At 40.0% G+C, this 15,663-nt stretch overlaps 2 protein-coding genes across 3 annotated transcripts in view; one reads left to right on the top strand and one right to left on the bottom strand.

The window, feature by feature from the left end:
* ST3GAL6 (ST3 beta-galactoside alpha-2,3-sialyltransferase 6) overlaps positions 1–9,585 on the top strand; it is a 137,538-nt gene extending 127,953 nt beyond the window's left edge. The window contains exon 11 of the mRNA XM_027904376.1: positions 9,494–9,585. Within this exon, the coding sequence (XP_027760177.1) occupies positions 9,494–9,502 (9 nt within the window). The 3' untranslated portion in view covers positions 9,503–9,585. The remainder of the gene's footprint in view (positions 1–9,493) is intronic.
* The window catches only part of COL8A1 (collagen type VIII alpha 1 chain), an 87,811-nt gene extending 72,439 nt beyond the window's left edge, over positions 1–15,372 (bottom strand). For both annotated transcript variants that reach the window (XM_027904369.1, XM_027904370.1), the window contains exon 1: positions 15,272–15,372. The gene's annotated coding sequence lies outside the window, so the exon portion shown is untranslated. The remainder of the gene's footprint in view (positions 1–15,271) is intronic.
* Positions 15,373–15,663: the final 291 nt, after the last annotated feature.

The following is a 15,663-nucleotide window of genomic DNA, read 5'->3' as shown; positions in this document are numbered from 1 at the left end:
ACAGCTTATATCAGGAATAAAAAGCATGTGATTGTGTGTCCTCTTAAATGTGAGGGGTAGAACATAATAGATTAAGCAGCTGAATTGCTCTATGTAGTTTTTAGAGCTGTCTAGGAAACTTGGAACAGCATTTCTGTTTCTTTGGAATAAGTGGCCGACTCATTTGTCTGCTTTGAAAAACCTTTACTTCTGTTCCTGACTGAACTAAGATGGATATTCTGAAAGTCACTGCTCTTGCGAAACAGGAAAGAAGTACAGAAAGTCACAGAGCTCCTGCTAACACTAAGCCTGGCCATCACTGTATGTAATATTGATTTGGAACATCTTAAAGCATTCAGACTTCTCCTAGGTACTGTAGTAGCTTTAATGTGTCCACTTTTTCAAGCAGATTGATATTGCAAAGCCTGGTTTGTTCTGGATACAAATTTGGGATAGTGAGATCAAAGATCTGCTCTAGATTCGGACCTTTGGCATTGAATGTTATATTCAGTAGAATGGAACCAAAATCAGAACATCCTTGAGCGTGGAGAAAGCTGACATATCAAAGTATATCCAACAGCCCCCCCCCCCCCCATCAGGATTCAGTCTTCCCTTATTAATACGTAAAGACTTATTAGATCATTCTCTAAAAGCAGTGTTCAACAACTGTAGAGATGATGTGCTCAAACCGGGGGACACAATTTTTTTCCTTCAAAAAAGGAAGCTGCCCCTCTCTGTTATTTCTGCAAGGTGATGTGTGAAAGCACCGTACCTGGTAGTACCTATAGTCATAAGTTCACCTTAGTCTTTTTAAAATTTCACAGGGAGATGCAGAGAGGCTCTAATGCAATTAATGCAAAGGGGATTTTTAACTTTTCAAATGGAAAGGTTTTGAGTTTTTATTTGTCTGTTTTAGAGGCCCTTAACCAACTGTGCCATTGAATTCATTGTTGGTTATGAATGAGACTGTAGAAAATAAGAGACATGATCTGTGGCAAGTACATTTCTAGTAAGGGACAGTATCATAATCAGTTTTCTAGGGTGCAGGCATACCACACCAGTCACAATGGCTAGAGGCACCAACTAAAGAGGGGAACCTGTATTAAGTGACCTGCTGGGTAGATGAACCATGTTTTGATAACATCTGGAAGAAGGACAAAAGTGAACTCTGCTTGACAGACAATAAACTCATTTAATTTTTAGTCACAATGACCTAAACTATAGAAGCTCCTAAGAAAGCCACACCAAGATGTAAGTGTTATTGAGTAGGAGGGCGCAATTCGAAGGTAGTACCTTATCAGAAAAAGTGCAGCTAATTTATGGCCCGCGGTGGGTATGCTGACTGCCCATGTATAAATGAGGGTGAGATGGGGTTTGCTCCCCACTTTCCCTGCAGCCAAGCATAGTCCTCGTCTGTGTGCTGCTTCCTTTGGCAATACAGGCAGCAATACCTTGTGTGTTCTGTAACAGTCACAACCCCAATTCGGGCAAACTCAGTACCAGACAACGTAAAAAGTACCACACAGGGCAAGTATGTATTCCCTTGGCCTGTGCTTCCACCTCCCGCCTTATGCAAGTAAGCAGGGAAGAGACTTTCACTAGAGGTTAGGAAAACTGTGATTTATAGCATTGGTGGCAGGTGGAACAGGGCAGACTGTGGGACCAAGAGAGGCAAGTATTTTAAGCATCTGTTATAGGCCTGTGCCAGATGCAGGATACCAGACAAGATGTGCCATTTGTCTGTTCTTGAATGGAATTTCCTATGTCCCTAATACCAGGCAAACTCTGTTTATTTATAATATAACTACTTCTGGTTTTGTGAGATAATATACAGCACATTTCATTTTTTCGCTTTCACAATGACCTTTAAACACTTAAAAAGTGACTTATTTTGCTGTGTAAATTCAGTCAGGCTTGGAGGGTGTTTTTGCTGTGTCATGGGTGAATCTGTAAAGACTGGAAAATTTCTCAGTTTACGGAGGCTGCATTGTGTAGTTTTCAGAAGTACAGTTTTCTCTAATGCTTGCTTGGATTAAGAACAGGACCCAGGTTCTTGTAAAACCTATGTCAGTAGACAGTGATTTCAAGTGACAATTTGCATGAGCTTAAAGAGAAGAATGATTTGGGGAATGCTGACTGTCCTCTCCTGTCAGTGGATTTTTCCCCGCTTCTAAGCAATTATACTTAATAAGTGATTCCAATTATTTCCCAAAGGAATAAGCAGGAATTTCTAAGCAAAGCTTTTTCTCAGAGTATGTCAATTCAAAACTACAGCCTTCCAGTGGAAATGTAATCATTACTTGTAAAAGGAAATGTCTCTCATTTCTTGGAGTGCATTTCTAGACAACATTTCACAGAAACACAACCTTCCCAGACTAACAGTTAGTGCTGATGTATCTAGGTCTAAAAGGAAAATGGAACAGCCCCACAGTCCCAAGACCTTGACTTCAGAGTAAGCCAATTGCATAGAAGGGTCCATCTTCTGCACATCAACCTTTATTACTGTCAGCACCCTTTCCTGTCAGTGCTGGAATGCCCATTTGCTGTTGCTCTAAAGGCACATCTAAAGGCTGGACTGTCAAACCTGCCAGCCTTTTGCATGGGCCCTTACTGATACTTCTGCTCCAGCATCATATCTCACAGTCCTTTATCAGCAAGCTGCATCCTGATTATCTCACTACTCTCCTAACTAAGACCTTTCTTTGCACTGTTGCTAATTTTTGAGTTTAGAGGAGGTGATACCTAAGACAGTTCCTGACCTGGGCCTTTAGCTGACCCAGGCCTATCCACAGAAATGCCTTGGTTTCTCTTGGATAGGACAAGGGAATTTAAAATAAACAAGTCTGCAAGATGGAAAAAGTGACAAGTTGTAGTGATGGATTTACTGACAAAACCACGAAGGCCTTTAGTTACTAATCATAATCCAGTTTCCTCCAGTGATATTCCCTCTAAGGTTTTAGGTCACAAGGTACATCATAGCATGTGCAATTAACTGCCTGCATACACGTGCTATATGAGCTCACCCCTTTCTGCCTCACTTTTTCTGTTTGCAAAGCTGAGGCTGTGTTATGAGACTGGAGCATAGCTCTGAAGTCCAGCTTCTGGCTAGAGTTGTTATTACAATAATTAGTGCAACAGATGTCGGAATCAAGTGAAAGCAGCCATTTAACAGTCAAAGCACAAACCACAGTCATGACTTGCCTTGTGTTATTGCAGGTATAGAACAAGCAAGAGCAGAAAAATGTTCACACTTGCTTCTAGATGTAATCCTCTGTTAGCAGAATATCTCCCCTCCCCCTCTGAAAGGTTTTTCCAGTACACTTTGCTGTTTTTAGCTGTAGCTAGAAAAGATACAGCTGTGTTTTTTGGCTTATAGAGCTTGAGCTCAACCCTCAGCAACAACTTAGTCTGAGCTGTTTTACAAAAGTATTTTTCTGTAAACATTTTCATTCAATAGTTACCATGCAATATCTATGCTCCCTTAAAACACACTAGTTACTGGGTGCCTTATCTTCCTACTAGCAGACTGCTCAGATACTTGGGAAGTGGTCTGAAAGCTGAGGACAGAGGTGAGACAGAGAGCATTTTGTGAAAGCTGGACTCAGACATAGAATCCTGTGATAGACAGTCCAACAAGCTGCTGCTGAGTGCACAGAAAGCAGTGTCTCAGTTGGCAGTTGAATGGACATAGCTCGGAGAGGAATTTCTAAGCTAGCCTTTAGCTCATGGTTTTGGAAACTGTCATCTGCAAATGGACCTCACACAAACAGGGGATAAAATAGAGGATCCAGGCTGGGGTTTGGGGGTTTTGCCCATATTTACAGTGTCGGGTACTCAGAATCTGGAGGCAGGTCCTTGCTTGAGGTTCAGGACAATCGTAAATGTAGTTAAATCATACAGTGAACAGAGGCTGCTGTAAGCAGGCTGCTGCTTCCCACAGAGGCAAAGCCCGGCCAAGAATAGCATGTGTTTCCTCCTCTGCATCTAGCACAACTGCAGCTAAGTGGTTGCTTATGTTCAAAAATGAATGAAATATTCAATGAAAACAAGAATTCTCACTGACACGACCACTGCTTCTTAATCGTTACACAAAACAGTGTTGTCTTGCCCAAGCATGCCTGGCTCTCTAAGAATAATGGAGACAGTGCAGTGTTTGGATAGCTACTGTTTTTTCTGAAGAGTGGGGAGGGTGTGCCTGTTTGAAGACATGTTCACAAAGGTCTCAGCCCAGAAAGAAATAGGTACATCTGGAAAGAGCATAAACCAGGTTGCCAGACTCTGGCACTGCTACTAGAAATAATCCTTTTTCAGGAAAGTACCAAAATGTGGCTGTCTAGTTTGCCCACAAGTATCTGGGCATTTTGCTTGGCAGGCATGGATGCTGGCAGTTGTTTGGCATTTTGGTTGCTGCCCCAACTAGTGTCTATTCTTTCTCTGCTGAAGATGGAAGAATACACTTGTGGTTAAATCACTGGCTTAGGGATTAGGCAAAGTGTGTTCTGCTCAGATTTTAGTCTGCATCCTTGGCCAGGTCACTTAAGCAAGAATTTTGAAAAGTGCTCAGCACCCACAAACAGGATCAGATTTTTCAAGGGCTCTCTGCTTCCACTGAGGCAGTGGCCAGATGATCAAAGGAACTTCTCAGAAAATTAGGCTGCAAGTGTCATTGTGAGAGCTACTGGGTGCTGAACACTCGTGAAAATCTGGTTCTCATTGAGGTGCCCAGATGGGAATCAGGCTCTCCAACTTGCTCCCATTGTGATGGAAAGACACTTGAGAATCTGGCCAGGAGCAATCTCTTGAAATGCTACACTAGCAGCTTTCTCTGTGCCTCGATTTCCTCTAAAATGAGAGTGATGTGGCCAGGGTGTGTGTAAGAATAAATTCATTAAACTATTGTATGTGGTGTTCTTGGATGCTTCTGCAGCCGGGAGAGGGAGGTGAAGCATTAGTAATATAGTGTCTTTCCAGACATACCAATCATCTGTGTAAACAAGAGTGTGTTAAAGTGACTGGAACAGGAGTCCAGGAGCCAGCTTTGCTGTATGTACAGTTTATAAGCCTTCAGATTCAGGAGTTGTTGTTCTTTGACTCAAACCCCTGATCATGAATCAGGGCTTCACCATGCTAGGGGATGTAACAAATAGATCAAAAGGACTCACCCTGAAAAACCTTTGTGCTAAACAAAGCAGGACAGGGACAATACATTGTAAAGAAATGATAAAGCTGTTCCATTCAGCTGTTTGGCTTCTAAACTCCCTGCCTGTTGAGTACAGTAGTTTTATCATTTCCTTTCCTCACAGGATATTTTTTCCTCACATCCCACCCAAGTGCTTGGTATTTTTTTGAGAGTTTTGGAGGTTTAGAATTTCAACTATACAGGACTGGTTACTCTTCTTATACTGGATACCCACATACAGTAGTATTTTTTGCAGGTGGGATTTTTGGATTTTAAGACCATAGAACCTTAACTTCAAAATGAGATTTTTTTATTTTTTATTTTTCTATACTTAGAGTGGCTTTAATTTTGCCTCCAGATGGGGAGATCTGAAAGGTCCTGAACCTCCTGTGGTGTGTGCTGGAGCAGCCTTCCTTCTCCTTCTCAGCAGCCTCCCCTCACATGATGCGACATTTTCTTTCCAGCTGAGAGTGGAGCCGCCCCTGCTGCCCCCCCTCATTTTTGGCCTTCCAGCACTGTCCGCATCTGTGCGAGCTAATGTTCCCCAGATCCTCCTCCTCAAAGGGGCACCGAGGGCTGGCACGCACAAGCGAAGCCCCCGGGGCTGTATCTCCGAAACGCAAGAAACCTCAAACGCATTGTGTTTCCATAAATGCTCCTCAGCTGACTGGGCTGTGGGGAGTTTCTGCTCTCTTCAACCCTTGCCTCTCCTTTGGGAATGACAGGCACAGGCTTTAAATCAACTTTTGGGGCGTCTGTGTGCAGAAATGGCGCTAATGTTAGAGCGTGGCGGAACCACAGCGTGAGGCGGCACCAGCATGGGGGTGCCCGGGCTGAGAGATGAGGGGCCCTGAACCACGGCTGCCCTGGCTTGGCTGGCCCTGCCCTTGCCCCCAGCCTGGTGAGGACGAGCCGTCACCATCCTGCCGGGCAATGGCAGCTTTCCTCAGGACCGAGGAGTCACGGCAGGAGTCCATGCCTGTCGGGCAGGATGGAGCCCCCAGGGTGCCCTGCGATTTGGTTTTGTTTTATTTTAAAGTAGACTACAACGCCATGAGAACTGAATTGTCACAAAGTGGAATCAGTGGAATCGCTTGTTGCAAAATGTGTAATATGTAAAATATTCTGAAGAAAAGAAGTTCTTTATTGTTTGATCTTTGTACGCTTTCAAGCCTAATCATCAAGAAGGGGGATTTAATCTGTGAAACAGAGAGCAGCTAACAAGGAAGCTCTAAGTGATAGCCAGGTGTTGGAAAAACAGATCACTTGTTGGCAGAATTGTCTTAAGGTTTAAGACTTAAACTCCCCCTGGGTCTGAGATCAACAAAGCTTGGGTAGTAGGATGCCCAGTGATAGTGGACACAATGAATGCAGGATTTATGGGCCCCAAGGACATCAGTGGAACTCCCAAGATAAGGAAGAAATGATTAAAACCAAGTCAGCTTGTGCTGAAATCAGCTCCAACTGTGTACAAGGTAATTCTGGCAGGGGCAGATTGTGACCACTGACTCACAGATCACCAACCTAAGAAACCCACCAACTCAAATAAGAGAAAAACTGGCATGCGGACTAATTAGCATGAGAAACGAGAGAATGATTAACCAATAGAAGATAGAATACTGATTAGTAAGAGAACTATGTAACTTGTAGCCAACGAACACTATTTCCTTTGTTTGCTAAAACGTGCAAATAGTAAAAAGTTTTAATAGTTGGTGTACTTGATTTGTGGAATTCCACTGAGCACCCAGACTTGCACAACTCTGAAATAATTAATCAGTGTCTCTCTCTAGTGTGTAATTATTGACTTGTTGCACACTGGGTAATGAATTTGCTTTTTGTGAACAACATGCTGACTCAAACCCCTCCTATCTTGATAGCTTTGGGGCATTAGGTACAATATTTCATGTTTTTCTGAAGTCTCAAAGAGACTTCAAAGGAGTTAAATGAGCAAAAATATTTCTCCTCATCATCTCTGGTGGCAAAGAGGGAGAAATGAGGAAGGAAGGGTTTCTGCACTCTGAGTTGAGGTCTGTGATGTTGAGTGCCCGTGGAAAGTGCCATGTTGTTTCTTCAGTTAGCTCCAGCTAAGGACTTGCAGTCTCACAGATGCAGTCATTATTTTGAAGGATAAGGCTGTATGTAGGGTTGTGACTGTTCATTAAGCTAAAATTCCAGCTCTCAAAATGTGCTTAGTGAGTGGAACATTGAAAACATAATAGGTTTCTGCTTGCTTTTTTTTTAAATACTTGTTTTCATGAGATAAGCAGTCAGTAGAAAGTTCAAAGCACATGCAGAAAAGAAAATGACCCTGAGAAATCGCAAATTTAGTTTCTTCTGCTTTTGTTTCAGTCCTTTTGTATTGAGTTCTGGAGAGTGTTCAGCATAGGAGTGATGGGATGTTGAAGGGTTCAGCATAGGAGACAGATGTGATGTTGAAAATACAGGGTATTTCAAAAGAATAATATAAAATATTCAATGCAAGTGAATTCTGAACTCAGTGAAAGCAGTTTTTGTGCTTGAAATTTGCATCTAAAAGCTATCTTGTCCTGACAATGGAACAGAAATAAACCATAAGAATCACATGCACAAACTAAACATTAGCTTGGATTTTAGAGACGAAGTATTTGCAGGTAGTTGCTTAAGAGCAATCTAAAATAGAAATGGAATGAAGGTGATATTACAAAAGACAGCTGAGATAAATGGATTTCCTATAAACTACAATTTAAAAGCCATCTGATAATTTTATATCAGTACATAAATAAAAAGAAATTACTTCTGCAAATTAATCTTTAATCGAGTATGAGGATTCAATGTCAAACATACAGTTTTCTGTATGAACAGTGTTTTTAGGTGAGACTAGTAATGCAAACTTAGGCAACAATCCTAAAATGTTCTCCATGTTTCCGGATGCAGTAAGTTATACTCAGATCTCCAAAAGATAATAACAGTCTGTAGGAGTTCCTAAGCATGAAAACCAAAAAACCACCCTTGCAATGGCATTTTGGACTGCACTGCATAGACCTCCTAAACTGAAGTAGGCTGGTTGAACAGGAGGAGAGCAGGAATCCCTGGAAGAGACACAGAATATCCAACTACTGCACCACTTTCTTCTGTGGAAGACAGAAACTGCTGCTGTGTCTGCACTTGTATGCACATACAGCAAAGCACTTTGGAGGTCTCATGGCCTGGACTTGCATGCAGCTTGTGTGCACTGTAGGAACTGAGTTCATCATGTACACCTTCATCCTTCACTGGAGCATATTTTTTGAGCTATTAATCTGTAAGGCTGGGATAGGATGGGACAGAATCCTTCCAGTTGTTGCCTTGTTAATTCACTTAGGGAATTACTACTTAATAAATAGTCAGTGTAGGTCCTGTGAACTGACATTCAGCCTCTGAATTACACATTGAAGTACTGAGGCTTGTCTCGTAATCTGCAGCAGCATATCACAAGATGTACCCACAATGACTACTGCGGTCTTGGAATACATTCAAGTGGAGCCTAATAATGATTACAGCCATTTTTGAAAGCACAGCTGGATTTTGCTAAGCTCTGCCCACCTTCAGCAGAAGTCTGTCTGTTCATTGGAGGGCTTGTGTTCTATTTCAGAGTTCTTTTTTCTTTTTTCTTTTTTTTTTTTTTTTTTACCCTCAGTTAACCAGAACTTGGCTTTGGTCCTTTAAATCCTTCTCCCTATCAACTCAGCAACCACAGAGGCAGTTTATTACTGAAAAGAAATCTAAGAATCAGTTTTGGCCAGCATTGTCTTGGAAAGTTCATTTTATTAACATGGTTTTGGTTTTATTTCAAAAACACTTTGACAATCACTGACATTTTTGGAACCAGTAAAGCACAAGAGACTTACTGCTAAAGGCCTAAGCTTTGCATTTTTCTGCAGCAAACAATGTGATGTGCTACTATGGTAAATTCAATTCAAGCCACTGGCTGAAAGGAAATAAGTACTGAATGTTGCCTTTTTTCCCTTCATTTTCTAAAATATGTTTTGTATGAATGCTAGTGCTTCTGAGATATACTTGTTTAACTACTCTTTGCTTATTTGCTTTTTATCTGTAGTGGAGGTGACAGCTACATCAATATTGGCAAAGTAAAGTTTCCTCACGTGCCTGCTTTTACTGTTCAACTTTGACCTAAAGTAACTATCTCTTGACGTTTTGCTGAGATTTGCCAGCAAAGGTCGCAGTTTGTGTTTTATATTAATGTCTATCAACTGAGAGTTCAACTAAGATCCCCTAATTCACTTAGAAAGGAATACAGGGAAATAGCTGAACTTTTTTTTTTTTTTTGGTGTGTGTGTTTTTTTGTTTTTGTTTAAGGCAAGCTGAAGGAGAATTTCTGGTCTGCAAGCTACATAAAGACCCGTTTTCTAATACTTTGCATTCACTGGAACTCCGTGCATGGTGGGAATAATGCAAGGGAAGGACAGAGGTAAGTCGTGTGCTGGCATAAGCAGACTTGACTGCTAGATTTCTTCAGTGGATTATATTTGATTATATTTGGTTTATGTGTCCCTGGGGCTGTGCCATCTTCCATTCTGTCCCTTTGAAAACTGTATTGCACTCGAGTAAGTGAGAGCAATGTTAGCATCTCCATTTCAGTGACTGCAGTATATTATATACATGTGTTGTTGCTTCACATCATAAGTGGGTTTTGTTTTACTGCCTGGAATTTTCAGTTGCAAAAATGGTCAAATGCTTTGTTTGAAGTTCCCTATGCAAATCCACAGTGTGCTACTGTCAACTTCTTACTTTCAGGGAGAAGAATGCAGCAGTATGTTAGTCTGAAGAGAGTAGTTGCTTTTTTAGTTAGCAGGAAACATATGCTGCAGATGTTTCAAAGTTCTGGCTTTTAATATAGCTTTGATATCTACTATGTCAGGCTGTTAGTTTTGACTGATTCTCCCTTTATTGGGATGGATTTTATTTATTCTGTATGTTGCTGTGATAGATCCCTAGCATCTGAAGTGAACTGGCATAGCTGATCCAGGAGTTTGTGATTTTTAGTGCTATGGCTACTTATTTAAAACAGAAACTTAAGTTTGCAATATATTTTTTTCGTCTCAGCTTTATTTCAAAGTGACTGTGTAAATTGTACAATGTGTTTGTGTAGCTGTATAACCAGGTTATTTCTCTATAAGAATGGAAAAGAACTAGTTAGGTTCTTTTTCTCTTTTGTTTTGGTTTGTGGTGGGGTGTTTTCTTGCTGTTTGTTTTGTTTGGTTGTTTTTTTTTTTTTAAGGTTGGAGTGTTCTTTTTGGTACCGTTTATTTCTTACTTGCAAATGTATTATGAGTTCTCAGAAGCTGACATTCTGAAATGTTACAATTCAGGATTGCCAAGAATATACGTGATAAATGCCCAGATGTCTCTAAACTGAGTGTAACGAACACACATTTTCCTTGAGGAGCTGTAAAATGCAAGGTGTGCATATGGTGCATCACAGGAAGATGCTCTGGCTGTGCAGTATTAGGAATGGCATTGCTGCTTCTCAAATCCTAAGTGGAAAGTTTCTTACCTACCAGGAAGCCCATATTATTTTTGAGTGCCCTCATACTGAACTCAGTGTAGTTGTTGATGAGACCCTACAAAGAATGATGTCCACATACGTGCACAGACACCATAGTCATCAGTTTACCGCAGGCACACAGCACTGGGAATAGAACTTCAGACCTTCGCCTCCGCAAACACAGCTGCTCATCTGGCCGTGGGCTTTGTAGCCAGCAGAGGGAACTGATAAACACTCTCATAAGACTGCTGGATGTATTTTTTTTCTAACCGAGAGAGGGCACTGATTTTCACTCCCTTTTGAAAAGGGTCCATTTCATGTCACCCCTCAACAGTTTCACCTGCCGTCCAAGAGGCAACAGAATTACATTCATCTTGCTTTTGCTATAAAATATGGACTTGCATGAAGAAGTTTTAATCACCAAAAGATGTCCCTAGACTGCACAGTGGTATTAATCCCCTGCAGTGCAATTATGAGACATTAAATTCCTTACACATCAAGACAATTACAGAAACACTTCCAAAATTTCAGGAGTACGGGGAGAACAAGCACAATTGTTTACTGATGACTACAGAGAATAGGCACAGTTATTGCACAAGACCACAAAAGGCTTCAGAACCAGACTTATCATTATCTTTTTGAACATATATGGCTCCACAACTTTTGATGGAGGAGAATTCTGGTAGCATAAAGAATAGATCTCACTTTCTGGAAGGAAAGCCACAAAAAAGGAAAAAACACACAAAACTCTAGGAAGTGAAAGTGGCAAAAATAAGAAACTTTTGTACAGTTAACTGCAGCTGTTTGTTATTTTTTAATGAGGCAGAACAAGCAACCTCTGATGTTTTTGTCTTCTCTTGTTTCTTACTACAGTTCCTCCATTGAACCATTGGTCTTTTAGAAGTATGACAATAGTGAAAATTATAAATTATATCCCTGTGGAAGGAAAGAACTTTCAGCTTAGAATAAGGAAGGCCAAAAAAGTAGGGGAAAATATAGGGATATATTTAAGCTTATGAGATAAAACTTAATCTTACCTCCCCTGAGATATATAGCAAGCCATAAAAAGAAGTGAGCAGAAAATTCTGCCATGTAGTTATGCTTAGGGATACAAGGAAATTGTCCTGTCTTTTACAGTAGGTAGTGAGATGACCATTAATGATTCTTTCTCTAGTCCTCCATTTACCTCTCACACATTCACCACCTTATCTATGAGCAATGCTTGCTTAGCAGTAGTTTTTAATTTGAAAGATTAAAAGACAAGGCCTCCATCCAGATGGCAGTAACTCTAGAAACTGAGCATCAGAATGTGTTGGGGTTTTTTTGTTTGCTTGTTTGTTTCCTTGAAAATGCAGTATTTGCCAGGCTACGGAGCAATAACAGGTCTGTACCCTCATAAATTAACTCTAGAGTTAAAAACTGAAGGGATAGGGCAAAGCTGGTGGTTGGGGTTTTGTTTGTTTGTTTTAGTGGGTGTGAAATTATGTCCTATATGTTTATAGAAGTGGCACATGATTATTGATGTAGAAAAGAAAGGAAGACTATATTCTACATCCCCTAAAGATCTTTTGGATAATTTTGCTTAAGCATCATGTGCTTCTCTTTGAGCTCTTACTGCTACTGAGTTACCAAGGCTGAGTTCTTTTAGTTGTTGCCCATAATTTGTGGTCCATGGCAGTAGATCTCTGCTTCCACATCCTTCCAAGAATGTGTTGGTCTCCTTTAACCAGACAGTGTAAGAAAGAGCTGGGCATTTGGTTATTTGTTTATTTACACCCTCCAAAAAGGGTTTATTTGTAAATCCTGTTAAGGGGTTTGTAAATAGTTTCGCAGGAAGTTTGAGAGTGTTAGGAGTAAATTATCTCTCTCTAGATTTGTCACTGGAATTTTCCTTGTTGTTCAGCCCTAAAGAGTCCTGCAAAGACAGATCAGCTACAAAGGAGTGGACTTTATAAGGGTGAATACAAAATGAATTGTGGTATTAAAGTGCTGGCCTAAAACCCAGAAGAGAAAAATCTGACGCTCTACCATGAATTTTCACTGTGACCTTAAGCAAAAGAGTTAATATATTTAGTGGCAGCATGGTCAGAGGAAAACGTAATCTCTCCCTATAAAGAACTTTGTGAAAATAAATTCATGAAGGTAAGAATGTTTCACAAGCAGTGATGGTGGCAGAACTGTGCATAGATAGCAGACAGTGATATGTTTATCCTGTGTTTCTAGATCTAGTCTAACACTGTGGACAGCACTGGAAGCTGCTGGCTTAAGTGGATATTAGTGCCCTAAATAAGTACCTAAAAACCCCAAGCATAACTATGAGAACAAATAGCGGAACATCCCTGCTTAATATTTAACTGGTCTGTGGCTGAAAGAATTGATATTGCCTCTTTACCTTTATTTTGTTATTTTAAAATTTAAGGATCATTACTCAAAAAAATCTGAATTCCTTGTTCTCCCACTGATTTACTTCTTAAAATTATTGTGTTATAGCATTATTTTAAAATCACAGTATTTGTATTTTTCATTTTAATATCACTACACTTTAATCTTGTAAAAAGGAGTTTCAGATCAGCACAGAGGTCAATAAATGCATTCTTAGACATCTAAGTTGTCTTGGAGATCTGCTGGGTGTACTTTCCCTTCATCCCCTGCTGCAGTGATGCTAAACTGAATTATCTACTCAGCTCAAGAGAGAAACTGCTCAGAGGAGATTCTGATCTAAATTAGATGCATTCCTTTGAAAAGAGTTTTCTTAATATGTCCTGCAATCCATTTTTCAAATGCCAAAACATTACATTTCACAGCAAGCTTTAACAAAAAGTATTTTGCTACAAACACATTTCCTGTGGCAAAAGCATTTTTTAAAAATTTTTTTCTTTCCATGAACATTGCTCTGTTAAAATTTTTGATTTATCTGATAGAGTAAAATTCTGTGTGAACAAATGAGGCTTAACTGCCAGACTGTAGACCTAAATTCTGTATGCATTACACATAAAATCACATATTGTGTTTTGCAACAGGGGTGTTTTTGGAAGGGAAAGGGAGGCTTGCTATAAAAATCAGATGTTAACTAAGGAATAAAATGTTGTGGCCAGTCATGAGGAAAACAATTGGGCTCTATTCCTATTTTCTGTGGGCAATTTATATGAACTCCTGGATGTAAAAATAGTTTTGCTGTAAATCTACTGTAGAAAGCACTGCACTTTGTTATTTGAATAGTTAAATTTGTTTGGGTTTTGGATTTTTGTCATTTGTTTGGGTTTTTTTAAAGATACTTATGTAAGCTTCCAGGCAAGTAGCTGAAGGCAGTGTTTTCTTTTCCCTATTAGTTAGAATAGATAAGATATAAAATACAGAAAAAAATCTTATATATAGTATGAAGCAAAGGGCATTTTGAGCAGAGTTCTGCTGTTGTTATACAGTGCTACAGCTTAAAATATTGCAGCTAACATGAGTACAGGTATATGTGGATATAGTTCTTTCTTAGAGAAGGCTTTTTATTTGTGGAAAGATAAAAAAAGAGTCAATTTATAAAAATAATTGGGTATTAAAAAGAAAATATCATTCTTTACTGCAGAATGTATTGCTTATTTACAGACAGCATTAGGTGCTTGCTTTTGGTAGTTCATGCTTTTCCTCCTCTCTGAGCACTGGAGAGAGGCATTCTAGGATTAGGATTTCTGTGATGGAATTTCTTTAAACAGGTGACTGTGTGCTAAAAGTGCACTGACTCACACAACATGAAAAACTGGTACTGGTCACTAATAGATTCATCTCAGTGAGGATGGATAGATGTATAGATGGGAGTGCAAATATAGTTTTGAAACAACTTACTTTTTACTGTTTTCAATGTTCAGTAGCTGCCTCTGAGGCACTTAAGTATTCTTTCCTTTAGCATTAGAAATGCCTGTGTAGGCAAACTGTAGGCAAAATATAAACAAGCTGATCTAAAAATTTCATAGAGACACAAGGTCTGTTGTTCCAAGAAACAGAACTTTGTTGCTAAAATATGTACTTTAAGCATATTTGGTACCAGATGATGAATTACATCAGCCTTATGACTGTGCTTCTGTGAGGGCTTAAGTTCCATCACACTTTTTTTTCAAAGGCAGTGAAACACGTGAAGATGCACTTCAGTCCCAGGGTCATCTCAATCTGGCTAGTAAATGATATTAGCAACAAAAACCAATCCCTTCCTTAAATTAGCACTGAGCATTTTTTTTCCCTCAAACAGAATTTAAGGAAGCTTTGCAGTGAATTTTTTTATAACTTTGACTGGACTGAAAGGGGAACTATTAAGAGGGATAATAAGTTGTTATAATTGGTCTGGGTTTACTAATCCCTTCAAAATCAATCAGAAAAGGAGAGAAGACCTTTTCCCAGCCACAGTGTTTCCCAGAAAGATCTGCTTTTATTTCATTGCTAAAACAACAGACTGTTACTAACTTAAATGTCAGATGACACTACATCTGAAAAAAAAAAGGGGGGTGGGGAGCCAGCACCACCCAGCAAGGCAGTGCTAGAGTTCACATTAAGACTTCCTCACAATAGCTGGTTAGAGCAGAAACCTGAAGTAGCAGTAGTCTTACCTTGCGTATACAAGATCCAAGAAGAGAAGATCAGTGGCTCAAAACACTGGAGGACTGAGAAAGTGCTCTGATCTGCTGCTGGTAGCATGCACTTGGCTTTTATGTGCAGGTGGGAGGAGCTGCTCCCTACGGTAGGTGGGCAGTGAGGATAGCAGGCAGACAGCCCTCAGAAGGCATTATACAGTAGGTTTTTGCTCTCTGGGGATAGAGAGAGGGAGAAAAAGCAAGCTGGATGGCATTCATGTGAGCAACAGTGTTGGATTTATTTGCTGTTTTTTTTTTTTTTCTGTCAATCTTCAGTTAGCTGAAGATTTTCTACTGTATTCGTTTCTCTAAATCTGAATCTCTGAATTATTCCAGTTGCAGTTACAATGCCACTAGGTCTCACTTTG

The sequence above is a fragment of the Empidonax traillii genome, unplaced genomic scaffold (genome assembly GCF_003031625.1).
Source record: "Empidonax traillii isolate 1590-97213 ecotype Southwest subspecies unplaced genomic scaffold, ASM303162v1 scaffold1047:size509089, whole genome shotgun sequence".
Taxonomy (NCBI): domain Eukaryota; kingdom Metazoa; phylum Chordata; class Aves; order Passeriformes; family Tyrannidae; genus Empidonax; species Empidonax traillii.
Note: the sequence above shows the minus strand (reverse complement) of the source record. Positions and strands in the feature narration are given on the sequence as shown.